Genomic DNA, 24,370 nt, shown 5'->3' on the forward strand with positions numbered 1-24,370 from the left:
CGACGAGCAGCCCCGCCGGCCACAGCGCCGCCGCTCGGGAAGCGCTCGGGACGCCGCTGCGTCCAAGGAGCCTAGAAAGACTAGACGAAGGCGCTCAGAGACGACAGGGAGCCTTGCGCGAGGCCAGGGAGTCATCCAAGAAAGTTACGAACGCGCGTTTTATTTAAATTATTATATTAATATTAATCATCAAATATGAACAATTATGGTAAGTTAATTATTTAAATTAACTAACCTGGCCACCCATGGCCCCTCACGTGGAACACAGTTGAGATTTTTTCCAAGGGCTGGGTTTCTAGGTGACACATTGAATCTTCAGCTGCCAGGACGGCTGGAAAACGTCAGCGGGCTGGGTTGGGAGCATCCCCACGGAGCGCACCAGCTTCCGGCTCAGGTCCAGGGACGCCGTGGGCAGCACCTTGGGGGGACAGCCCAGCCTGGGTGAAGGCCCCACGGGGTCCCGGCGTCGCCTGGTTCCTCCACAGCAAGGCCCGGGCCGGGTCTGCCTGATTCAGGAAGGCAGCGCTGCATCGGAGGAGATGCTAACCGTCTCGTCCCTCCTCAATGTCCCCTCTGACGGCGCCGTGTGGTGAGGGCTGGACCCCAGACAGAGACTCTGCAGCAGGCGCGCGGACGGAGAGTCAGGGAACCCAACTTCTAGCCCCTGAACTTCCACACACACGCTTCTCCAAAGCTGGCCTGCCGGGGCTGCTGCTCGGCGCCCCACGCTCCCCCCCGCCCCCCGCACACGCAGCACAGGAGCTTGGTTCAGGGCGCCTCCTTTAAGGAGGGAATACAGTGTTTCCAAAATCGGCTTAGGGAGTATGTGACCAGAAGTGCACGGGCACAGCCCTCAGATCTGCCTGCAGAGCTGTGTGACCCGCAAACATTTTGAACGTTTCTGGGCCTCGGTTGCCTCTCATGGGTACATTTGGATTTGGAGATGGATGGACCAAAGTAGAAAGCAAGGTAATGCAAGTTCGTTTACGGCTTTTTTTGCCCACCGAGGGGAAACAGACCTACCAAAACAGACCCTAATTTGACACTATGAAATTCAGCTGCCCCTTCTCCCTACTGAGCTGGAGTCAGGCTAAGAACCCAGCAGTAAAGCCCATGTGCTATACTGCCATTCCAAATCCAGTGGGAAGGCTCTTGACTTGAAAATATTTCGCCATAAAAGTCAAGGGCTTTGGGGCTGGCCCTGTGGCCGAGTGGTTAAGTTCGCGCGCTCCACTGCAGGCGGCCCAGTGTTTCGTTGGTTCAAATCCTGGGCGCGGACATGGCACTGCTCATCAAACCACGCTGAGGCAGCATCCCACGTGCCACAACTAGAAGGACCCACAACGAAGAATATACAACTATGAACCGGGGGGCTTTGGGGAGAAAAAGGAAAAAATAAAATCTTTAAAAAAAAAAATTATTAAAAGTCAAGGGCTTTGCTTGGCAAACACACCTCGCCTGGCCTGGGTGAAACGTCCTTGGCTTTCCGGGGGCTAGGAGGCGCGCCTCTCCTTTATTGCCACTAGATGGCGGCAGAGCTCCACCACAGTCCCCGCAGGTCGGCGCGTTAAAGGACCCACAGTCTGGATTCCCCGAGAAAAGAAAAAATAAAAAAGGGGGGGGGGGGGTGGCGGGGAGGAGTTGGAAATAAATTTCTGTCAATACATTCTTCTGGAATCAAGAAATTTAGACCAAGCGAAAATCATTGGTCCCAGTCTTCAAAACTGGATCCCATTCGAATTTATTGAGACATGAGAACACAGCATCAATACATAAAAAACCTAACAACTAACTTTGCAGCAAATAAGTACAAAATATGGAAACTACCTTTAGTTTTTAACTCCATGTAAAGCACCACCGGTTGCATGAAACAAATGTAAAACAACTGATTATGGATTTTTTAATGATTTCTTTTCCGTAAATGCTAACGAGCGATAAAAGTTTCTGGGCTGTTGTTGAACACGGCAAACTTTTTGATTCTTCTCGCCCTTTGCTGTTCTCGCAACCTCCGTTCTGTTTAAGGCTGACATCACACAAGAACTGGGCTCCTCTTCCCCGGGTAACAGCACACAGGGTGCAGCGCCAATAGCCGGCTTGCCAAGACAGGGAGTCCTCGTGAAAATTCTCTCACTGGGAAGCCAGAGCGCGCGCGCACACACACACACACACACGCACGCACACCCAGCCCAGGAAAACCAGAAGAACACCCACAGGCAGTCAGCTCTCTCCCCCACCAGCCTGGCTTCTTCCGAAGCACCCAGACTTCTTCCCCCGACCCCCCGCGACCTCACTCAAGGCCGAGAGAGAAGATTCGTGCAAAGCGAGAAGGAAGTCCATACACCAAGCATGTTCCCCCTGAGCTGCCCCGCTCTGTCTTCATGTTTATCTGCAGCGCCTTCCTTTTGTGAATCAGCAAACGTTATATAAACGATTTAGCATTTTAAAGGCGAGATAACATCGCAGCAGAGGGAGATAAAGGGCTTTATGGAAATTCGATGCCCAGGTCCTGGGAGTAGCTGAGCTTCCCCCCCCCCCCCGCCCCCCCTTTCCAGGCCCTTTCGGCCCCTTGTTTATCTCTTCCTCTCACCAAATTACTTGGGGCCATTTACACCTCTCCTTCCCCCACCAACACCCGGACCTCCCCGTGAGGCCCTCTGCCCGCCCTAAACCTCTTGGGGGGGGGGGGCGGGGGGTGAATTTCCAGGCCTCTTGATGTAATTGGATATCTCAAATGCAAACAATGCTTTTCCAAATTCCATTTTCCCACTTTAAAATTTAAACACTTATCTAACCATACATGAAAGAAATGGTTAGATGGAAGGAGGCGTCACCCCACTACCCTAACGGCCACTTTCATTTTGCCTTTTCTTTGACATTCTCTGTCCACAGGACTCGTGAGTGGTTCGCCATTTCCTACTCTGCAAGGGCCTCCTAATTACGATTTTTCGTGATTCCATTAAGTTGATGTTCTCTTTGACGGACATTTATTAGCCTCCAAGAGTTTCTTCCAAGTTTTTGCTTCAAAGTTTGCACTGTTAAAAACCTCAGTTGTGTTTAACACCCAACTTACACTGCAGTAGACTGTGTAATCCATGTATATTTACAAATCGAAATATCTACTGCAATACATAAAGGACGTTTCGCCTAGACTTTATAGCTCCCTCCATAGCGCGCTGTAACAGGATTTCTGCTAAGCTCAGAGAGCGGGTTCACACAGACCCCCGCGGCCGCGCGGGGCAGCGAGGCTCTGATGCAGGGGCTCCCTCCGCGGCTCTGCCCTTGACCGGCCTCCCCGCGGGGCCATGCTCCGGGCTCTTGAGTTGCAGCCTCCTTTCTCAGCAGAATCAGACTGGAACACACAACTCCCGTCGGCGTGTGCAGGCCAGGGCAGAAACAGGAAACTCCAGCGACAGGCACTGGAACTTCAGAGCACGAGCACCCTCTTCCATTTACTATTTATAATCTTCGGTCTTTAATTTCCTGTATTTACACAGTTTCTTTTCTGAAAGGCATTCCAAAAGTTCTCCATTGAGATCATCTCATAAAAATCCCTCTTTTAACTTTTTTTTTTTTTTTGAGGAAGATTAGCCCTGAGCTAACATCTGCTGCCAATCCTCCTCTTTTTTGCTGAGGAAGACTGGCCCTGAGCTAACATCCATGCCCATCTTCCTCTGCTTTATATGTGGGACGCCTACCACAGCATGGCTTGTCAAGTAGTGCTTAGGTCCACACCCGGGATCCAAACCGGCGAACCCAGGGCCACCGAAGCAGAACGTGGGAACTTAACCCCTGTGCCACCTAGCTGGCCCCCTCTTTTAAGTTAAGTAAGAGGCAGGCATTATTCTCTGCCTTGGAAGCAAGGCAAACTGAGGCACCACTGGGCACCTCTTGCTTGACGTCCTGTGCCTGCTCGGAGCGCCTGGCCTGGCGGGGCCGGCCTGCTGCTCTGGGCTCTGGGCCAGCAGAGTCCCCTTGGCTACCCTCTGGGGTGACGCCTCGACCTGAAATGGGGGAAGGTTTCATTTCTCTGTCGGATTCTGCTTGCAGCGCCCAACCATTTCGTTCCATTGAAATAATTGGGAGAAGTTAGTTTTTTCCACAGGCATTCTGCCTGCACTTCATCATGTGTATTATTTTGGATCCGCTTCAAAAAGAAAAATGGCCTTTCATGGTGCATACCGAATGTGGGCAGAAATTGGACCAAGCAGACATGTAACTCGTAACTCGGCAAAGAGGTGGAAAGTATTCACGGAGAACACCCACAACTCGGCGCAGAGAGAGGGTGAGGGCAGCGAGCGCCAGCGCCGGGCCAGCCAAGGAAGGCACCGGTGACCCTCCTCCAGTGGGACCCCGCCCCCAGGAAAGGGCAGGCGAGGCCGGTGGGGCTCCTGCTGGCCCAGCAGACGTGCGGCGGCTTCCCCGCCCCAGGACTGCCTTTCACGCATGCTTCCCCGCCTCCGGTGGCCTCTACAAGAAGGCCCCCAGGGGGTTCCTAAACGCTGGTAGGAGCAACGCCTTACGTCAGGCGTGGAGATTTGCGCGCCGGCGTTGGGCATGGCAGCGCAGCGCAGAGACCTCCCTACCCTCTGATTCTCTTCTGCTCCTGACAAGAGGCTTGGCTTCTCGTAGTCCTCCACCTTTGGGACACTCCATTCCATGGCTTCCAATGCCAGGAATGATGTTGCAGGGCCCCCCAACATGGACCTGCTGTAGGAAAGGAGTGAAGGAGTGCGGATCTCTCCAGCGCTTTTCTCGCTCCATCTGTGGCCTTCGCTTCGCCACGCCCCCCCCCCCCCCCCCATTTGCCTTCCCCTCCCCAGGGACACGGTGTCTCTAGTGGAGGAAAATGGATGCTATAGAAGCAATTTGCACTGAAGTGTTGGAGCGTTCGTGTATCTTAAAAAAAAAAAAAAAAAAAAAGGCATGCTTGAACAAAAATAACCCAACACCCCTCCCAGGGGAAAAAATTATATATATAACACACACACACACACACATATCTCTCTCCAGCCGGCCCTCCCCAGGTCTCCCCGCACAGCTCTAGGGGATCCCCGTGGGGTCTGAGACTGAATCATCAGCCAGGAGAACAAGGGGCCCTCCCTGCAGCCTCTTTGCCCCATATGATCATTAATAAGCCCCTCAAAATAGGAGAGAATTATTAACTGCAGTCTCATGCTTTCTAAGAGAAAGTGGTATCAAGAAAAAACCCATCAAACTTGTCCTCTTGTTTCATCTCTCTTCTGACCTCACCTCTGTTCTCTCCTCCCATGCCCCACACGCAGTTAACTTCAAATTTTAAACATGATAGTAAATGGCCAGAAATGGGGCACAGTTGGGGGGGGGGGTAATTGAATCTATCAAGACATTCATAGAGTGAACTATTCAAAACGCAAACTTTTCATAAGAGAAAGAACAAGTTATATACCCATCATTTTCTTTTTCCACCTAATGTAGACGCACAATATTTGTTTGTCTGGTGGATAAAACTGAAAGTTATGCTAATATTGGAAAAGCAGATCTAGGCATATCAGAGAAATTTGTTTTTAAAGGGACATTGCCAAGAAGTTTGAATCCAACACTTGACCTGTATTTAATATTACTCTCATCTGCTAGGGGACGCTTTCTGGGTTCTAAATACCCACTTGGAAAATGTTTGGCATAGTCAGAAAAAGTAGAACTCTCCTTTTATGAAACTTACAACAGACTGTGAACCCCTTCTGATAATTGACTCTCCCTGAAATCGGCAAATCTGTGTAGATATCATCCGGAAAGCTGACGGACAGACCAGCAAGAGAAGGGAAAGAGTAAAAAAAAAAACTTTGTTTATTTTACTCCTTTTCATGCATAATTAAGGGAGATTCAAAACTTGCCATACTAAGAAGAAATATGAAACACATTTTTTCAAAATTTATTTTAAAATAAAAGGAAGTGTTATTGCACTGCATTAGCCCTCTTTTAAAATATCCAAAGATGAACTAACATGGACACAGCGTCACAATCTAAGTCTGAGCCCATTCCAGAAAAAACAGTTGACATCGATGACAGCGATGTTTACTAGAAAACTAACCCACTTCCAGCAGACAGTAGACAATGTGACCGATGTTAAACAAAATCTGTGACTGTGTTTGCCTGGACGTGAGGTGGGTGGAGCCCTTTGTTTTCCTATTATGTAAAACCCCTGCCGGCTCCTGCCAAAACATTTTCCCAGTGGCACGTCTGCCCGCCTTTGGCCGCGTTCCTTACTAAAACAAATACACCTAACAAATAATCTTTGATAGCACATACTCATAAAGGCAAACAATGAAAACTACTATGGGTGTTTCTTCAGATGGCACAGGCACCACGTGGAATACCACACACAAAAGCCAAACAGCTCTGCCTGGCTGACTGGGCCGGTTCCCAGAAGTCAGCAACTTGGAGCGATTTGCTCTTTCTTGGCCAGGGACTGATCTTCCCCGCTTTGGGCAGTGAGGGGTCCGCTCCCAGGAAGTCCCAGTGTGTGAATATGTTGTCTACTTTAGAAGAGAGAGAAGTATAAAAACAAACTATTACTACAGGCACACACTCACAAATAAAAAGAGAATGTCTCCTAAGACGATCCTGGCACCTTATAAAAGTGTAATTTAGCCTTATCTAATCTGGAGCCCGTTTCATCACAGGCATGTCCAGGAACGTCAGCTTCGCGTCGCAGGAGGACGGCAGCGCGGCGGCGGCGGCCCGGACTCGCTGCGGTGCGGCAGGCGGGCAGACGTCGCCGTCCGGGGACGCTAGGTGAGAAAATGATGGATGGGCCGGGGTACCGTGCAGGGAAAAAACGGCTAAGAGAATCGTTTCCTCTTCCCATCTGTTCGGGAAGGACGTCAGCGAGACAGACTAAACACAGGCCCTGCTTCGGGATTCCGTGCGCGCCTGTGTGAACACGACAGCCCGGCCTCTAAGAGCGCCTTCCTCCGCGCCGCGGGGAGACAAAGGGAGAGCGCGCGCCCACGCTGGCTGGGCTCGAAGAGCAGCAGGACCGGCGCAGACTGTCGCTGTGGCGGGCGGGGGTGGGGCGGCCCCAGGGGAGTCTGGCCCGCGGTGCCCACCGCCTGTTGCGGCCACCAGCTGCGGGGACACACTCGGCAGGGCTGGGCGCGCCTGGCTCTTCCCGGGAAGACGCGGGAAATCCGGGTGCAGAGGGGCCCGTGGGCACCACTGGGGGCTCCAGGACACCTTGGGCAAGAAGAGCCCCTTGCTCCCGGAGAGGCTCCCGAGAGGCGGTGTCCCCCTTCCCCAGGCCTGGTTGAGGTCTTAGGGCCGCCTCTGGCTCGGCACCCAGAGGTGACCCTCTTCCTACCTCACTATTGGCCTTCGTGTCAATCTGCCAGGCCCAGACCAAGTCCCAGTTGGGTGGGGAGGTAGTCCTGGAAAGGGAAAAAGGCCTCCATTCGTCTTCTCTCCATCCACCTCTCTGGCCTCCCTTGCTCGAATGCCGCCCCCCCCCCCCCGCGTCCCCCGCCTCCACTTGCCAGCGGCCTCCACTGCTTAGACACCAGGGCCTTGGTGGGACTTCAGGCTGAGGAGCCAGGGTGATGCGCTGGGGAAGGCTGGACTGGACTTTGCCAATCCTCGGTGGGAGGCCTGTCTCCACCGCTTAAGAAGAGGTAACCTGGGACCAACTCTCTTCCATGAGCCTCAGTTTCTCTCTCTGTGATGTGAATGGCATGACTGTGATGAAGGCCAGTCTCCTCACCGGGTCCTGGAGGTTAGCCAGGCCTGAACTCAGCTTCTGCTCCCCAGCGCCTCCCCCAGCCTCCGTCCTCCTGAATCTTGTGAGGAGAACAGAGCGGAAATGCTTGGGTCTCCTCTCAATGTCCTGAGCTTTCCTAGCCTGCAAGGTCCTGTCTGGCTGGTTGCTCTGAAAGCAGGGGCCTGGGCTGAGGTTAAGGGCGGGCCCAATGGGGGAGGGGGCAGGAAAGATCCTCCCTTCTTCCATCTGCCTGTTTCCTGGAGAATCTTCCTTGGGACAACTGAATGGAAGGGAAAGCCAGGAGAGGAGCCCTCAGAGAGCATCGAAGATGAGAGCAAATGCATCAGCCAGCAGGACCCTTATTACTTTATATAGAAATGTGGTGCCCAAATATACCGCACTTTTCTGTGCGTGTACTTTTCCGGTTTCCCCCTCAGATCACTACTGTGAGCACTTCTAGAACATATGTGTGCAGATACACCAGCCCAGTGCAAGACAAGTGTATTTATACAAATGCAGCAGATCCAAGCACTCATGTGGATGGATATTTTCCCCCACAGTTATTAATATTTACCTTCATAAAGATGTCCAGCAAAGGATATTCTGTTATATGTCTAGCTGCTAGAATAATGCTGAACACAAGGAAAGCCTCCATATATTTGTTGATTAAATGGATTAGTCAATGTATCATTGATCTGAAATACACATTTTAACATCTGAAATAGAGATAAGACTTACCACTGAAGATGTTTCATAGTTTTTCTCTTCTCTTAGTGGCACACAAGTGATGTACTTTATCATAAATGACATCTCAGATCCAATGAGACACAGCAAAGTAAAACTGTAAGGGCTGTGTTCTTGGGCAAGTTACGTGCTCTCTTTAAGACTCCGTGTCCTCGTGTGTAAGATGCAGGTGAGAGAATCCACATGGGCTCCTTGTGAGGATCAGACGAAATGATTACTTAAAGCACTGGGCAGAATGACAACATAGTGCTCCGTGCATCTTATTATTGTTGGTTAGGGGTCTGTGATTGAGAACAGACAGCTGTCACACCAGACAAATTCACCCTTCATTCCCATTCACGCTCTGCCCCAAACCAAGTGTCTGGAGGAGGAGTGGAGCTCTGGGTGGAACAAAGAGCTGCCCCATTTGGTGAGTGGAGAGAGTCTCTCATTCCAGCTGGAGTTTTTGTGACCCCAAGCAAAAGGGGACTTCAGTCAGAGTAAATTCTGGGTTGGTTTGTCTGTTGCCCTTAATTTATACTTTAACCCCAGTCAACCAGTGGCCTTAAAAAATACCAGGGCAACCAGAGCTAAACACGATGGAGCAAGTGCCTCCTTTCCTTTCATACATTTATTTCTAGTTAATATGCTGTGGAAATTTGCTCTCCATTTGCCTTAGTTTATCTTTTCTTATATCTTCGCTTCCAAACTAAATAGCACTAATCCGAATGCATACCTCTCTGTGCGCCGGCGTCTAGCCGTGTGTCTGTGTCTACTGTGTATGTAAACATTGGCCAGTCTGCGTGGGTAGAGCTGCAGTGTGCATGGGCTGTGCTGTCGTGGTTGTTTGCAGAGTGTGTAAATGCGTGTGGGGGTGTGAGACCGCACTAGGAGCCACCATCGCTGCCACTCACTAGTCCTGTTCCCTAAACTGGTTCTTTGGAGGCTCAGTTTTTCATAATTAAGACTAAAGAGTGGTTAAAAAACAGAAGTACATTTTCCTGGAAACCAGCGGTCTTCGTTTGCAACTTTTATTGGCAAACCTGGCTGCCAGTAAATACATTCCTTGGCATCTCCCAGAATGTAACTCACTTGATGAAGCGGCCTTGCTTTTTGCGTACCGTGCACATCAATTAAAAGAGGCCGCCTGGAAGGAATGTAGCCGGTGGCTGCAAGCCTCGTACTAGGTCACCTCGGGCTCCAGGAACAAAAAGCGTCCCTGGTCTGTGCCTGCGAGTCCGAGTCGGTGTCCCCATGGGACTTCACAAACAGACTATTCTTGCCTGGACCCTGGGTAGGTTGCAGGCTGCGAAAACAAGGAGCCAGGCCCTGCGAGGTCCCCCTCCAGCGGCGTGACCGCCCCCAGGGGGACCCCTTCCTCAGGAGCCCCTTCCCCAGGCTAGGCTCCGGCCTGAGCGGGGCGGTGGGGCCTCCGGCCGCGGTCGGCAGGGGGCGCTCGGAGCACGCGCGGTGCCCAGGGCCGGCCGGAGCCCGGAGCGGCAGGTGGGCCCTTGCCGCCGAGCGTGGGACTGGCGGGGGCCTGCGACCCGCAGCACTCGGGCCCAGCCCCGGCCTGCTCAGCGGCCTCGGAACTTCCCGCACCTCCCTTCTTCTCTGCCCTGCGCTCGCGGAGAAGAGGCGGGAAGCCGGCGGAGGGCGGCAGGGGCGCCGGCCAGCGGGCCACCGCTTCCAGCCGAGCCGCCCTCGGGAGGGAGGCCTGCTGCCCCGCGCCCGGTGCCGGCCTCGTCCCCGCCCTGAGAGGGGCAGACGGCCGGCTCCGGCTGCCCGCCCCAGGCCCGGGCGACGAGGCTGACCGCGCCTTGCGCCCGCCAGGCCCCGCCGGGCGTCCGCGCGCTGGGAGGCCCCGGGCTGGCGGAGGGCCGTGGGAGCAACGTCTCGGAGCTCGGGCCCGCGAAGGGGCCGGGGGCGTCGAGACTCGGGCTCTGCGAGCGTCGCTTTCGGGAGGGAGGACAGACCGGCGGCAGCCCTGGCGCTTGGGTCCGCCGCCGGGCGGGGCGGGAGAGCCGGGCAGCGCCCGCCGCCTGCAGGACACAGGCCCAGCCGCCAGCAAGGTGCAGGCGCCGCCACCCCGCCCGCCGTTCCGAACTGTCCGTGGGTCTGTCCGCCCATCAAAGCCTTTTCTCAAACACCCGCAGCCACGGCGCGTCCGCGCTGGAGCGCGCCTTCCGCTCCGGCCCCGGGAAGGCGCCTCCGCCCGCTGTCCTCTGGCGGCCGCCGCCCGCCCGCAGCCCGCCGTCGCTGCGCCCCGAGGACCGCCGCGGCCCGCGCAGAGCGCGCCCCACAGGAGCCCAGGTCGCGAAGCTGGGAGGCGGCGGGGCCTCTACCCCTCCAGGCCCCGCGTGCAGCGTCTGCCCCGAGTCGCTGGGGGCCTGGATGAGGAGAAACGGAGGCGCCCGTGGGCACGCACGCACACAACTTGTCCTTTCCGATGAGCCACCCCTTTAGAAGTGTTATTCTTGTCCTGGATTGTTAATGAAAGGTGACAGTTTTGATCTCCATCTACCTCTGCCAGGCACTAAGCTCAAAGATGCACTTCCCGCAGGCCCTGTGGCCTTTTCTTGCCGCTCTCGGGGAGACGGGGGCTTTCCCGCAGAGGGGCACAGCTGGGCCGCCCCGAGGGGTGGCCGCGAGCAGGTGCTGGCGCGCTCTCTGCCGTGTGAGTAATCAGCGGGGCGGCCCATCCTGGGGACTTGGGGGACGACGTTAAATTACCCCATCCCGTAAACTCCCCGTGTGGAGGGCTGCCCCCAGGAGGGCAACTATCCGACTGGTTTAATCGTGTGGACAGGCACTGTAGGTCACTTTGTCTTTAAAGCACAATCGAAAAACAAACGCTCTTTTCATTTATTGTAGGAATTATTTTTCTACTAAGGAGGGGGCTGAATGAACAGAACCTCTCCTCGGAGACCCCTCAACTGAGACGGAAGATGGAAATGGATCGCCCGGCGTCGCGGCCACCCAGACGCTCGGGCCAGCCTCCTCCCTCCCTGAAAAGTCACACCAGTGACAAACGTTACCTGCCGAGCTGACGGTTTGATAACGAATAGCGGTTACTGACACCAGGATATCCTCACCTACCCCGGGCTTCTGGTCTACGCAAACGGCCCCAGATGGAGAACTACGACAATTATCTAAATAGCTCAAAGACACCCCCCCCAAACGGACTTCGCTCCAATTTTTGGTGATTTCGGTCTAGTGGGGAGTGTGTTCAAGTCGCATGGTTGGGATAATTGCCTTAATCTTCCCCTCGGTCTCCCGGCGGCGAAGGGGAAGACGGTAAGACGGCCGCGGAGGTGCAGCTGCCTCCTGGGCGTGCAGAGCCCCCGGGTCGCTGCACTAGGAGAAGCCTCTTCCCGCGTCTTCTAAGCCTACCTGTCCTTTCCCCCGCAGCCCCTCGGCCCGGCGGGGACCCCGGAGCCGGCACTCGGGGGTCCTGCCCCGACGGGCCGGCTTCCTGGGCACAAGCCGGAGCCAAGGGAGTGAATAAGCCGGAACAGCGGGCGGGGAGGGGTCTGGGCAAGGCGCAGGGGCGATTCGGCTGGCCGGGGCTGAGGAGGACGCGGGAAAGTTCGCGGGGGGGGGGGGGGTCTCTGACCCGGGGCAAGCTGTGCACCCCGGGCTGGGCTCACGCCCCTCGAGAATCATTTCCCGGACTCGGGGGGGGGGGGGGGGGCCCGCCTCGTCCACTAATCCCTTTACTTGACTTGGAAAAAGAGAAGGAAAAACTCCTCTGGCTCCTGGTGACCTGAGTTAGGCACCATCTCCTCCCCCCACACACACACATTCCTGCGGTGTCACCGCGTTCCCGAATCCGGGCATTTCCTGGAGGGCTCGCCACATCTCCCTTCCCGGTGCTTTTCTACCGCTGCGACCCGGGAGGCCTTGTTTTAAAGATCGCTGTGACGTCACGCCCCCTCCCCAGAGCTAAGAACCCTTCGGTGGGCCCCAGGAATTGTAACCCCGCCTGACGGGTCAGGGAGGGGGTGGGGGCGGGGAGGGCCGAGCGACAGTCCACCGAGCATCCATTACCGCTGTCGCCTCCGGGACCTTCAGGCTGCAGGGACTGGAGGTGTCAGGAAAGAGGCAGAGGTTTCCTGCGGGGCATTTCTGCCGACTGAGTTAAGAGCTGTGGGGAAGACAGATGACTGAACCACCCCGTGGAGCAGCAAAAGGGACATCAAAAACTGCAGCCCGAAAATAAAAACTGTAACCCATTCCCCCAAAGCCTTCATTTCTGCGCCTTACTGTTCAAACACCACCACTAACAACAATAAGAAAATAAGTAAAGTACTTGGAATACAATCAAGCCGTTTACTGGAGGTTTGCTTCCGAGTAAGCTTATAAAACACAAATGCGAATCTTTTCCTGGCTAATATCCAGAGGCAAAGCAGTGGAAAGTTGATCTTTGTAAAACGGCACCCCTCCTTTCATTTCGCATGCCAGATCCCAATTTCACAGCAGCAACTTTCGCACCCGAAGCGGGAGCCCGGAACACCACCGCTGTTCGATTTGCGATTTACATAACAAGCTGTTTGCCCTTCCCTGGGCTGACTCGCAAGGGAGCGAGGGGAGAGCCCCACGGCGACCTGGGGGAGACGCCGAGCACCACTGTGGATCGCAAAACCCGGGCCGCCGGCATTTCCCACACAGGGACAAACTGAGCCACTGCCGCTGCGTTCGTCTCCGCTCCTTGAGCAGAGGAAGCGCACTTAAAGGCCGAATTCACCAAACGCTGAGGTGTTTAGGAAGACCACTTACTTAACTGGCCTCCAGGCTGCAGCCTGGCCTGGGCGGCCCGTGAAGCCTGGGCCACAGGGGCTGGTTAAGTCAGGGTGCAGGGCTGAGGGCTGGACGCGAAGTCATTGTTCAAGTCGTGGGGCTTCTCCTCCCCATCCCCCTACAAGTGTTTAGGACCCACCAAGGACTGAGCCTCCTGCTGATAAATCAAGTGTTTCATTCAACCGGCCAGTGACAGCCTTGCTGAACACCCTGGAAAAGGAGTGTCAAGTGACCCAAGCGCACAGCAGGCCAGGAGGCAGCTGCCTCAGGACTGGGAACTTCCGGGCAGCCCCCAAGCCACTTCCATAAGGAGCAGGTCTGCTTCTCTCCACGTAAATATGCATTCTGAAATACAACATGTTTTGAATGTTCAAGTGACACAGAGCTGTGCCTGCTACACAAGTCAGCGCCCTTGCCATCTTACAACTGAAGCTGCAATTAACATTTGTGTGCGGAGTGAGGAAGCCAAAAGGGGCCCCTAACGCGTCCTTGCAGTAGAAGATTGTCAGAAATCGGGGCATTGGAGGTGCTAAATGCGGCCGCTACTCTTCTTCACAGCATCCTAAACCCGCCAGCTCCCCCCGCTTCTGGTAAAGGGTCTACGGTTCCATCTGCAGCAGGGTCTTTTCTAGAGTGGCCGAAATGCACAATCGCGCTGCTGGCGGAGGGAGGCCCATCTCTTTCCTGCTCCTTCTTTTCTTCCCCTCTCACTGCTCTTCTTCCCATCCCTTCCAGTCGCCCAGATACGCCAAATCTCAGGCGTCTGTACGAGGATACGCCTTCTGTGCTTACTGTCTCAGAATCCTTGGGCCGCCCTGCAGGTGCGATTCTGAACGTTGCCCCCAAACACACCCGTTATCTCTGCGAGCCGGCAGCCACGCGCGTGTGGAGATGGAGGTGGCCTGGGACGTATTTGCTGCTTGTCATCACACCTGCTAATGTCCCTGAGCCCGCAGCCTGACCCCTCCTCTGAGCCGAAACGTGCCAGAGCTGACAAGAGGGGGCGGTCGGGTCGGCGAACAGGAGGGACCCGGCACGCTCCCCGAAGGGGACCGCGGGGAAACCTCCAGGCTCCAGCAGCCCACGCGCAAGCACCCTTCGGCCGCCAAGGGGGGCCGAGCAGCAGGGCGGCTCGCAGTAGGGCAGGTGCAGCCTACCTGGGCGAACCACCGCCGGAAGCTCCCGGCATGGGCCCACATCCCCCTCCCTTATTTCTGCTGGGGAGTGGTCACGGGGACGGCGAGGTAGGGCTGACAACTCTTTCCCCACCGGGAACAGAGCACGGCTGTGACTGAGCCCTTAAAACCGTGCCCTTTGTAACCCAGCTCAAGAAAGGAGAACCTCCAGGTGGGGGAAACTGGAGACGTCTGTGACCCGAGTGAGACTGGCGATCTGGAGGGAAGGGAGAGGCGGGGAGAGAGGAAAGGTGAGGGGGAAAGGCGGAGGGGAGGAAAGGCCCGGGAAATCCCGGCTCTGGAGCCGCCAGATCCGCCCAAGAATGGGAGAGAGGTAGGGCGAGTTGGGGCTCGAGGACTCGGTGACATCTTCGGAGCGGCGGACGGAGGAAGGGTCTGCGTGGGGCCCAGGAGGACCCAGGAAGTCTGCGGGAACAATGGACGTCCGTGCGGAGGGCCCGGGGTGGGAGACAGCGGCTGGCGCCCAGGGCGGGCGGTGGGATGTAGGAGGAGAACCGAATGCGGGCACAGGCCGAGCGCGGGCAGCGGCGCGGGCTCGGGCCCCGCCGGCCGGCGCGCGTGTGGTCAGCCCCGCGGTCCTCCGCGGCGGGGCGCGGGCCGGCCGGGTTCGGCCTCCGGCTCATTCAGAGGCGGTTCTCGCCTCCCATTGGCTGCTGCTGCCGTGGTGGGGCGGGGCTCCGCCGCCCGGAAAAAATGTAACTGCGTAAAAAAGTCCTCGCCTGGGTGACGGATGCTCAAAAGTTCAGAAGTTTTCCCAATGCTTCCTTAAGCGGCCGGCGCGCGCGAGACTGAAAAAAAGGTGACGCGGGGCCCGGGAAGGCGGCCGGCGCGCGCCCCCCCGTCCTGGTTATTTGGCCGCCTCCGCCGGCGGCGCGGGGCAGAGTCTCCTGGAAGGCGCAGGCGGTGTGGCGAGAAGGGCGCCTTCTTGTTTTGTAGTTTGGGCTCTTTTTTCCCCGTTCTCGCCTGGAAGTTGCTCCGCGAGTTCCTCCGAGGCCCTCTCCCCCAGCACCGACCTCCTCGGCGGCCGGCGAGGGCCCCGAAGTGGCCAGAGGCGCCCCCGGAGCCCGAGACAGCGCAGGGGGAGGCCGCGCGCGGCCGGCGGCGCAGGGAGGCGGCAGCGGCGGCCGAGCCGGACGCAGCGCGGCGGCCCGGCGGCAGCGCGGAGAGGCCCGGACTCGGACTGGGCGGCCGGCGCGGCCGGCCTGAGCGAGGGTGGGGGGCGGCGGGCGGCGCGGGGCGGCGGCGGCGAGCGGGGGCCATGCAGGCGCGCTACTCCGTGTCCAGCCCCAACTCCTTGGGAGTGGTGCCCTACCTCGGCGGCGAGCAGAGCTACTACCGCGCGGCGGCGGCGGCGGCCGGGGGCGGCTACACCGCCATGCCGGCCCCCATGAGCGTGTACTCGCACCCGGCGCACGCCGAGCAGTACCCGGGCGGCATGGCCCGCGCCTACGGGCCCTACACGCCGCAGCCGCAGCCCAAGGACATGGTGAAGCCGCCCTACAGCTACATCGCGCTCATCACCATGGCCATCCAGAACGCCCCGGACAAGAAGATCACCCTCAACGGCATCTACCAGTTCATCATGGACCGCTTCCCTTTCTACCGGGACAATAAGCAGGGCTGGCAGAACAGCATCCGCCACAACCTGTCGCTCAACGAGTGCTTCGTCAAGGTGCCCCGCGACGACAAGAAGCCGGGCAAAGGCAGCTACTGGACGCTGGACCCGGACTCGTACAACATGTTCGAGAACGGCAGCTTCCTGCGGCGGCGGCGGCGCTTCAAGAAGAAGGACGCGGTGAAGGACAAGGAGGAGAAGGATCGGCTGCACCTGAAGGAGCCGCCGCCGCCGCCGCCCGGCCGCCAGCCCCCGCCCGCGCCGCCCGAGCCGGCCGACGGCGCCGCGCCCGGCCCGCAGCCGCCGCCCGTGCGCATCCAGGACATCAAGACCGAGAACGGTACGTGCCCCTCGCCGCCCCAGCCCCTGTCCCCGGCCGCCGCCCTGGGCAGCGGCAGCGCCGCCGCCGTGCCCAAAATCGAAAGCCCCGACAGCAGCAGCAGCAGCCTGTCGAGCGGGAGCAGCCCACCGGGCAGCCTGCCGTCGGCGCGGCCGCTGAGCCTGGACGGCGCGGAGTCCGCGCCCCCGCCGCCGCCCGCGCAGCCCGCGCCGCCGCCGCACCACAGCCAGGGCTTCAGCGTGGACAACATCATGACGTCGCTGCGGGGGTCGCCGCAGGGCGCGGCCGCGGAGCTCGGCTCCGGCCTCCTGGCCTCGGCGGCCGGGTCCTCGCGCGCCGGCATCGCACCCCCTCTGGCGCTGGGCGCCTACTCGCCGGGCCACAGCTCCCTCTACAGCTCCCCCTGCAGCCAGAGCTCCAGCGCCGGCAGCTCGGGCGGGGGCGGCGGCGGCGGCGGCGGCGCGGGGGGCGCGGGGACCTACCACTGCAACCTGCAGGCCATGAGCCTGTACGCGGCCGGGGAGCGCGGCGGCCACTTGCAGGGCGCGCCGGGGGGCGCCGGCGGCTCCGCTGTGGACGAACCCCTGCCAGACTACTCTCTGCCCCCGGTCACCAGCAGCAGCTCCTCGTCCCTGAGTCACGGCGGCGGCGGCGGCCAGGACGCCGGCCACCACCCTGCGGCCCACCAAGGCCGCCTCACCTCGTGGTACCTCAACCAGGCGGGCGGAGACCTGGGCCACTTGGCGAGCGCGGCGGCGGCGGCGGCGGCCGCGGGCTACCCGGGCCAGCAGCAGAACTTCCACTCGGTGCGGGAGATGTTCGAGTCACAGAGGGTCGGCTTGAACAACTCCCCGGTGAACGGGAGCAGTAGCTGTCAGATGGCCTTCCCTCCCAGCCAGCCTCTGTACCGCGCGTCCGGAGCTTTCGTCTACGACTGCAGCAAGTTTTGACACTCCTGCCCCCTCAAAGCCGAACGGAATCGAACTCCAAAGCAGGAACAGCCAAAAGAACCATCAGTGCAAAATCGAAACCAAAAAAATCCAATTTAAAAAAGCTTGAAAACATTCACCAAACCAGCGAACAGAATCCCTCCAAAAATTCAACTCACCAGCACAAAGAAAACTATTTTCTTAAAAGATTAATTCACAGAGCCACCTCCACTTTGCCTTATCTAAATAAACAAAACTGTAAACTATTTTGTACAGAGACAGCAAAGTCATGGTTTATTAAAGGACAGTGTTACTCCAGATAACACGTAAGTTTCTTCTTGCTTCTCAGCACGCTTTTCTCCTCCCCTCCACTCCTCACCCCTGCCCTGCGCCCTCCTCCGCCTCTCACTGTAAGATAGTATTTTATCCTATGTTGAAAGGAGGGGGAAAGTCCCCGTATATGAAAATCGCTTTCTTTTTATTCATGGACTTGTTTTAAAATGTAAATTGCAACATAGTAATTTATTTTTAATTTGTAGTTGGATGTCGTGGACCAAACGCCGGAAAGTGTTTCCAAAACCTGACGTTAAATTGCCTGAAACTTTAAATTGTGCTTTTTTTCTCCTTATAAAAAGGGAAACTGTATTAATCTTATTCTATCATCTTTTCTTTCTTTTTGTTGAACATATTCATTGTTTGTTTATTAATAAATTACCATTCATTTGAATGAGACCTATATGTCTGCATACTTTAATACAGGCTTATTATAAGAAAAAAAAGCTCAGAGATGAAAACACTAGAAATTACCTGTTCTCCCAAATCTCTGAAATAATGGAGAAACCCTCTATTCCTTATCAAATTTCACCTAAAACTGCCTTTTCATTTAGATTGTTTTCCTGCAGCATCTTCTGCAAAATGTACTATATAGTCAGCTTGCTTTGTGGCTAGTAAAAAGATATTTTGCTAAACAGATCTGAGTGGGGATATTCACAAATACATTTTATCAGTAATGACAGGATGAACATGATTTGGAAATTTTAAGCCCATGAATCAGCACGGGTCCCACCACAGTGATACCTGTGTGGACAGATGTGGATGTGCCTCCAGAAATACACAGACGGATTTAGTTTGTGTACCATAAAATATTGTGATGTGTATTCTACATCCCAGGAAGCCAAATGCTGGAGAGATTTTTTCCTACTAATTTCACTCCTTTGTAAGAGGAAAAATAAACCAGTTTTTAAATGTATGTATATAACTCATCCACATTTACAGTCCTTCATTTGTTACGTAGAAGGATTGATTTTTTTAAAAAAATATACTGTGGGTTGGAAAGGGATATTTAATCTTTGGGAAACCATTTTAGAAGATATGTTTGTAGAACAATTATTTTTTTGAAAAAGATTTACAGCAATAACAAGAAGGAGAGAAGCACAGAACATTGTGGTCTAGGGCGGTTTCTTTGAATCCCATTTCTCTTGTTAATTTGCAGTTAGACCTAGGGGGCAATCCGGATTGGCCCTCCCCCCTTTGTAAATAACCCAGGAAATGTAATAAATTCATTATCTGAGGGTGATCAGCCCTGTCAATCAGACTTTGGGGAGATGGCGATTTGATTACAGACGTTCAGGGCCTTTCAGTTTGTTTTCGAGATAATACAGTTTCCTGCTATCTGCCGCTCCTATCTAGAGGCAACACTTAGCAGTAATTGCTGTTGCTTGTTGTCAAAATTTGATCACTGTTGAAGGATTGCTGCAAATAAATACGCTCTCATTTCAGTCAAAAACTGCCTTACGTGGCCTCTGATTTGCTTGGTCTCCTCGCTCAGAGCCTCCCGAAGGGCCGGGAAGCTGGCGGCGGCGCAGGCGGGTGTGCGGGCGCAGGCAGGTCGGGCCTGCGCTGCTGCTGCCTTTGGACCTCGCCGGCTGTCGCGCCCTGGTCCGGGCTGCCGCAAGCCTCCTCGGGTTACCCCTTTGGGCGGGCGTGAAGGGAGAGTCCACTGACAAACCTTGTACAGTTTGCGCTTTGGTGCACTTTAGGAGCCGAGCGTGGAGCCGGGATTTGCGGACAAAGGGCCCGGTGGCCGGTTCTGGGCTGTCTAGGCCCCGAAGGGAAGCAGCAGCAGGTGGCCACCGGCCCTGTCCTCCCAGACGGGGTGGCCGATTCCGAGGCGGGGTGGCTCGGGTAGCCCAAGACAGTACCTTTCTCCACTTGCCTGCCTCGGCGTTTGGGGATGGGGGGTGGCGAGTGTAGACCTTGTCCGTGCCGCACCCCAACCCCCCGCCCCAGCTTTGCGGCTGGGCGTTTCTCTGCCGCTGGGCCCTGCGAGTCAGCGGGGACGCGGCTCTGGCCCGGCCGCTCCGCAGCTGGTCGGCCGTAATTGCCCGCCGCGGCCGGGCGGCTGCCGGTGGCGTTCGGAGCTCCTGTCCCGCGCCGACCCCGCCCGCCCGCTCGCCGCGCCCCCTGCCCCGAGTGCACTCCCCGCCGCGGCCTCCTCACGAAGGCAGTTGTCTGGGGAGAAGACGGAGTCCAAGGAGACCTCTGTGAGGAGTGATGGACTAGTCTCAGGTCAGGTCGTGGGTGCTCGGACGCCGCGCTGATGGGAAGTGGCAAAGTGCGCAGGGGGCAGGGGGTGCGCGAGGGTCGCCGAGCCCGGAGGAGCCGCGGGGACGCAGCCGGCCCCGCATCTCCTCCTCGCGTCCCCGGAGCCGTGCTCCCAGTTATGCTGCTCGCTCTCCGCTTTGTCTCCAAAACGCACGTGCGGCGAGGCGCTCAGCCTGGGTGAAAAGGTCGCAGGCCCTCCCTGGCTCCCGGGGACAGGGCGCCCCGCTCCCGCCCTCAGCCGCCTGCCTCGCCGGACCTGCCCGGGCCAGCGCGGGCCCCAGGCGGCCTCCGGCGGGGCCGCGTCCTCGCGCCCGCGGCATGGGAGGTCGGCTCCCCCAGCCACAGATCACTCGGCGGTGGCCGCGCGGGAGTCCTCGGCCTCATGGGCGCGAGAGGCGTGCAGGCGGGCACAGGTTCGGCAGGGTCTGGGTGCATGTGCCCGCGACCCTCTGCGTCTCCTCCGGCCTCTGCTTGGAGGCGTGGGCTGCACGCGAGAGAGGCCGGGCCCGGGAGGGGCGGCCCGGGCCCGCGCCCCGAGGGAGCGCACTCGGCCTGCCTGGAGCGGGCGGGCCGAGGAGGGGGGAGCCTGGCGAGGGAAAGCACCGGCTCGGCGCTCCTCACGACATGCCAGGATGCCGAGGTGGCTGCGGGCGTCCCTTGCTCTTCCGTCCCGTGTCCTGAGTCCCTGTGGCTGGAGCAGGACCCGGGTCTGAGTGCGGTGCTTGGGCTTCTGCGGCCCGGAGGAGCCCCTCGGCGCAGGTCCTGCGAGTGTTTATGGCTTTGCTCGGAAGAAGCTTCTTAACAATCATTTTTGCCCTTTTTGATTCCAACATTTGAAAATTAGGCATGAAAGTCATGTATGTCTAGGAAGTTGTTTGTGTTATACATGTTTGAGAAAGTAGTTATTTCTGTACAAGTTGCGTAAAATAGTTCAGAAGCTATGTTTAAGTGGAAGGTCAGAAGTTCTGCTCATTAGTCTGATTTGTAAGACCACTTGGGTAATGTTTCCTACCATCACTACGTTTGCTTTTGGATTCTCATATCCAATTTAAGAAAACCCAACTCCTGCCAGCCTTACCTGATCTGGGACAACTGCTTATTCCCAGTGGTTTGAACGTTTGATTTGTGCTTTTTCAGCAGTAAGGATAATTATTCTGTAAGATAGTCTAAGAAAAGCTCCTTGGTATTTTAAGGAATAGACGGTACATTTTGAAATCAGCCTGCGACACCAGGCAGGACCCAGCCGGGGGCTCGGCTCACTTTGAAATCAGCCTCTGTAGAAAGCTGTAGGATAATAAGCATTTTGTCCTTTATGCAGCAGTAGGTGCATTTATTTTCTTAGCAATTAATACCATGAGCAAGTCAATGCCAGCATGTTACATGCCATGTAAAAACTCGCATTTGGCGTATTGCACGTGTGGTAGGAAGGCGTGCTGTTTTCCCAGGTTGAGTAGTTAGCAGGCCTTTTCACCAGACTGCATGCAAACAAGCATGCATTTTACAATTTATCATTCCACACAGTGTGTGTCGTTAATAATCGATGTTTGCAGGAGAATAAAGCTCGATTGTGCTGGTGGCCTGTAAGCTCTTGGCTGTTTCCTGCCAGGTCAGAAACAAGGGTCAGGAAACAAGAGTGCCTTATAGCCCTATTGGCTCCCCCAACTTTGATAGGTGATGAAGGGACATAGGACTTTTTTTCTCCCATCCTATCTCCTTCGGAGGGTCTCAGTTTTTAAGGTGGCGGGCCATTAGATGTGTTCTTAATGGTGCAAAACCCCAAAGAGGCCAGGCCCGGGACATCCTGACCAGCGTGCTCCCCGCTGTTAGTGGCACCGGAAGCGAGGCTGGTTGGAGTGGCAGTTTTCTTCTACCCTTACCTCACATTTTGGAGCTCCGGGAGAGGGCCCCGTTTGTCTCTGAGCCCTGTTCCTGTCCCTGAGTCCTGCCTGGTGTGGAAAGGCCTTCTCTTTACACCTCTCTGGACTCACTTCGAAGAGCTGTTCATGAAGCCATTAGCCCTTCCCACTGGCTCATAAACAAATGTCGAGTTAGGGGCAAGATTGATGGTGGCCATGTCATAAAGCTGGCCAGGCAGGACCGCTGGGATTCTGTGCGGGCAGCCATTCTTTAGCCAAGCAGGGAGCTTTGGGGGAGGCGGGGAGAAAAGGGACCAAGGCACATGTTGAGTGCGTACCCCACCAAGTTGTGGGGGAAGGGAGGAGCAGAGGAGGAGGAAGCCCAGAGCTCAGGCAAGCTCCCAGCAAGCAAAGCTAATTGACTCAGACAGTGGATTTGCTATAGAGCCCTAAATGCCAGCCTCAGAAACCCCACTTTTCTAAAAGTTCCTATTTCAATTTATAAAAAAGGCCAAGAGGTTCCTAGCAAAGAGTTTTTATTAATGGCATTTTCACTGGCACGTAAAGAGGGTCTTCCTTTGATGTTTGGTTCTATATTCAAAACTGGAACTTTTGAGGCTTGATACGCTCTTTACTTCATCTCCCCCTTTTTGAGTATGAATCCAACATAATCATTAAATTCTGCGTGTCTTTGTGTCTGTATCCCTCTGTCCCACTCTTTGTCACTTTCTTTCTCCCACCCCTCTTCCTCCCAGGCCCCCGCAGAAGGCTTTGGGGCCCCACAGTTTCTCGTGGATGCCCCCCTCCCCCCAGCTTGGGCTGCCTCCCTGGTGGCCCACAAGCCCAGGTGCTGAGCCCTCTGGGGATGGACCAGATGCCCCGGGACCCAGAGCTTGCGCCTAGGTCTCAGACAGACCTGGGGCCACATGGGAGCAGGACTGGCAGGGTTCGGGTCCGAGTCCAGTTGGGAAAAGAGCAATACTTAATTAAATGAATTCCAGCTCCAACATCCATTCCGGAGAATGAAAGCTGCTTCTCCACAACGTTCTCAATGTGATTAGGAGTGGAAAATTGAGCAAAATGTACCATGTCCGCCTTATTGGAAACCAAAATATGGCATAGAGAGCATAAGGCCCAACTTAAGACCTTTGTTGTGCTCCTTTTCCTCTTACCCTGGCTCCAAAGAAACCCTCTGTTTTATATTATTTTCGTGTGTGTTGTTTACTTGATTTTTTCCCTCACTGATTTGAAATTTGCAGCATATTGAGCATATTATAGGGGATGCAGTGGGATCTGGAATTTCCTTGCATATAGGTGTGGGCCTGTCTTCCAGACAGGAGAGAAGGACGGAGCTCCCAGCGAAGAACCGTCCTGAGAGGAGAGCGACCAGGTCTGCATGGTCCTGAGAGAGGGCCTGGCATTGCTTCCTGCTCAGCATCTCCCCACCTGGGGTCTGGAGTGTCACCTGAAAGCCTCAGGGCACTTCCCTAGGCTTCTTGCTCTTCCTGATGGTGCCTTTCTATCTTCTCCCAAAGAGCGTCTTCTTTGTCTGGTCTGCCCTGGGGTTCCTCCAAGCCGGCTGGTCAGCACTGCCGGTCATGGTCATTTGGGGTAAGCTGCCCATCGTCTTCCCCTAGCTGTCCCAGCAGGTCGCTCCCAGGAAGGAGGCTGGGTGGGCTGCTCATTTGCCCCCTAAATCAACACATCCTGGTGCTGCTTGGGTGGACATGGGCATGCAATTTGTGAGCCCTGGGAGTGAGCAGTGGGCAGGCAGCCAGGACCGGGGGGCGGGGGGCGGGGGGCGGGGGGCGGGGGGGGGGGCCTCTCGATTCACCTGTGTGGTGGGACCCCAGGCAGGACCCAGGGACACACAGGAGGCCGTAGCAAGTGGCTTTGCGGGGACTCAGAGCTCGACATTGGGGCATAGAGGGGGTTTGCTGTAGGGGTTTGAGGACGATTTAGATCGAGAGACAAGAGAGAGCGATTGAGCAGACACCTTCCCTCCCCCATTACTTACACCAGGGAAAAAGCAGGAAAACCAACACATTTAGCGCCATTAACTCTTAAGGCCTCCGCATTTCCTTCAGTATGAAAGCAGGTCATTGGTCCGGAGGCTGTGCCGGGGTCTCGTTAATGGCTACAGATGTGCAAACAGGACGAGGGTGGGGAGCACGTGTTTAAGCGGCAGTCGGATTCTTAAAAATCTGCCAGTGGAGGAAAACGAAAACTCTGTCCTCCGAGTTGAGCAAAGTTGGCGTCCTCGACTGTGCACAGGGAGGGTCCTGGAGGCCCCAGAGGTCTGTCCCTGGAGCCCGGCGCGCGGAGCCTGCAGGGGTGGGGGAGGGGGCGCGGCGGTCCCCCAGGTCGGCCTGGTGCGCACAGCGTCAGGGTTCACGCGCGGGTCGCAGCCGGCCGCGGGGCCGGGGGCTTCCTTGCGGTTCCGAAGAGGATTTTTATCACCCACGAAGGACACGCGGACAATGGCAGGGCCTCGCAGCCGGCCGCTGGGGTCACAGCGAGAGGAGGACTGCGGGCTAACCCGGGGCGGGAGGGTGCCGCTGAGCCTCGGCCCTCCCCA

At 56.4% G+C, this 24,370-nt stretch overlaps 1 protein-coding gene and 1 long non-coding RNA gene across 2 annotated transcripts; both read left to right on the plus strand.

Annotated features, from left to right (window-relative positions):
• The first annotated feature begins 6,654 nt into the window (after positions 1-6,654).
• On the plus strand, positions 6,655-13,860 carry LOC139077205 (uncharacterized). The gene is made up of 2 exons (XR_011529525.1): positions 6,655-6,771; positions 11,327-13,860. It is a non-coding gene; the product is annotated as an uncharacterized lncRNA (long non-coding RNA).
• A 1,357-nt stretch (positions 13,861-15,217) lies between these two features.
• Positions 15,218-19,118, plus strand: FOXC1 (forkhead box C1). The gene has a single exon (XM_070583961.1). It carries the CDS (start codon positions 15,707-15,709, stop codon positions 17,351-17,353), a length of 1,647 nt encoding a protein of 548 aa, XP_070440062.1. The 5' UTR covers positions 15,218-15,706; the 3' UTR covers positions 17,354-19,118.
• Positions 19,119-24,370: the final 5,252 nt, after the last annotated feature.

This window comes from Equus przewalskii, chromosome 19, assembly GCF_037783145.1.
Source record: "Equus przewalskii isolate Varuska chromosome 19, EquPr2, whole genome shotgun sequence".
Lineage (NCBI taxonomy): Eukaryota > Metazoa > Chordata > Mammalia > Perissodactyla > Equidae > Equus > Equus przewalskii.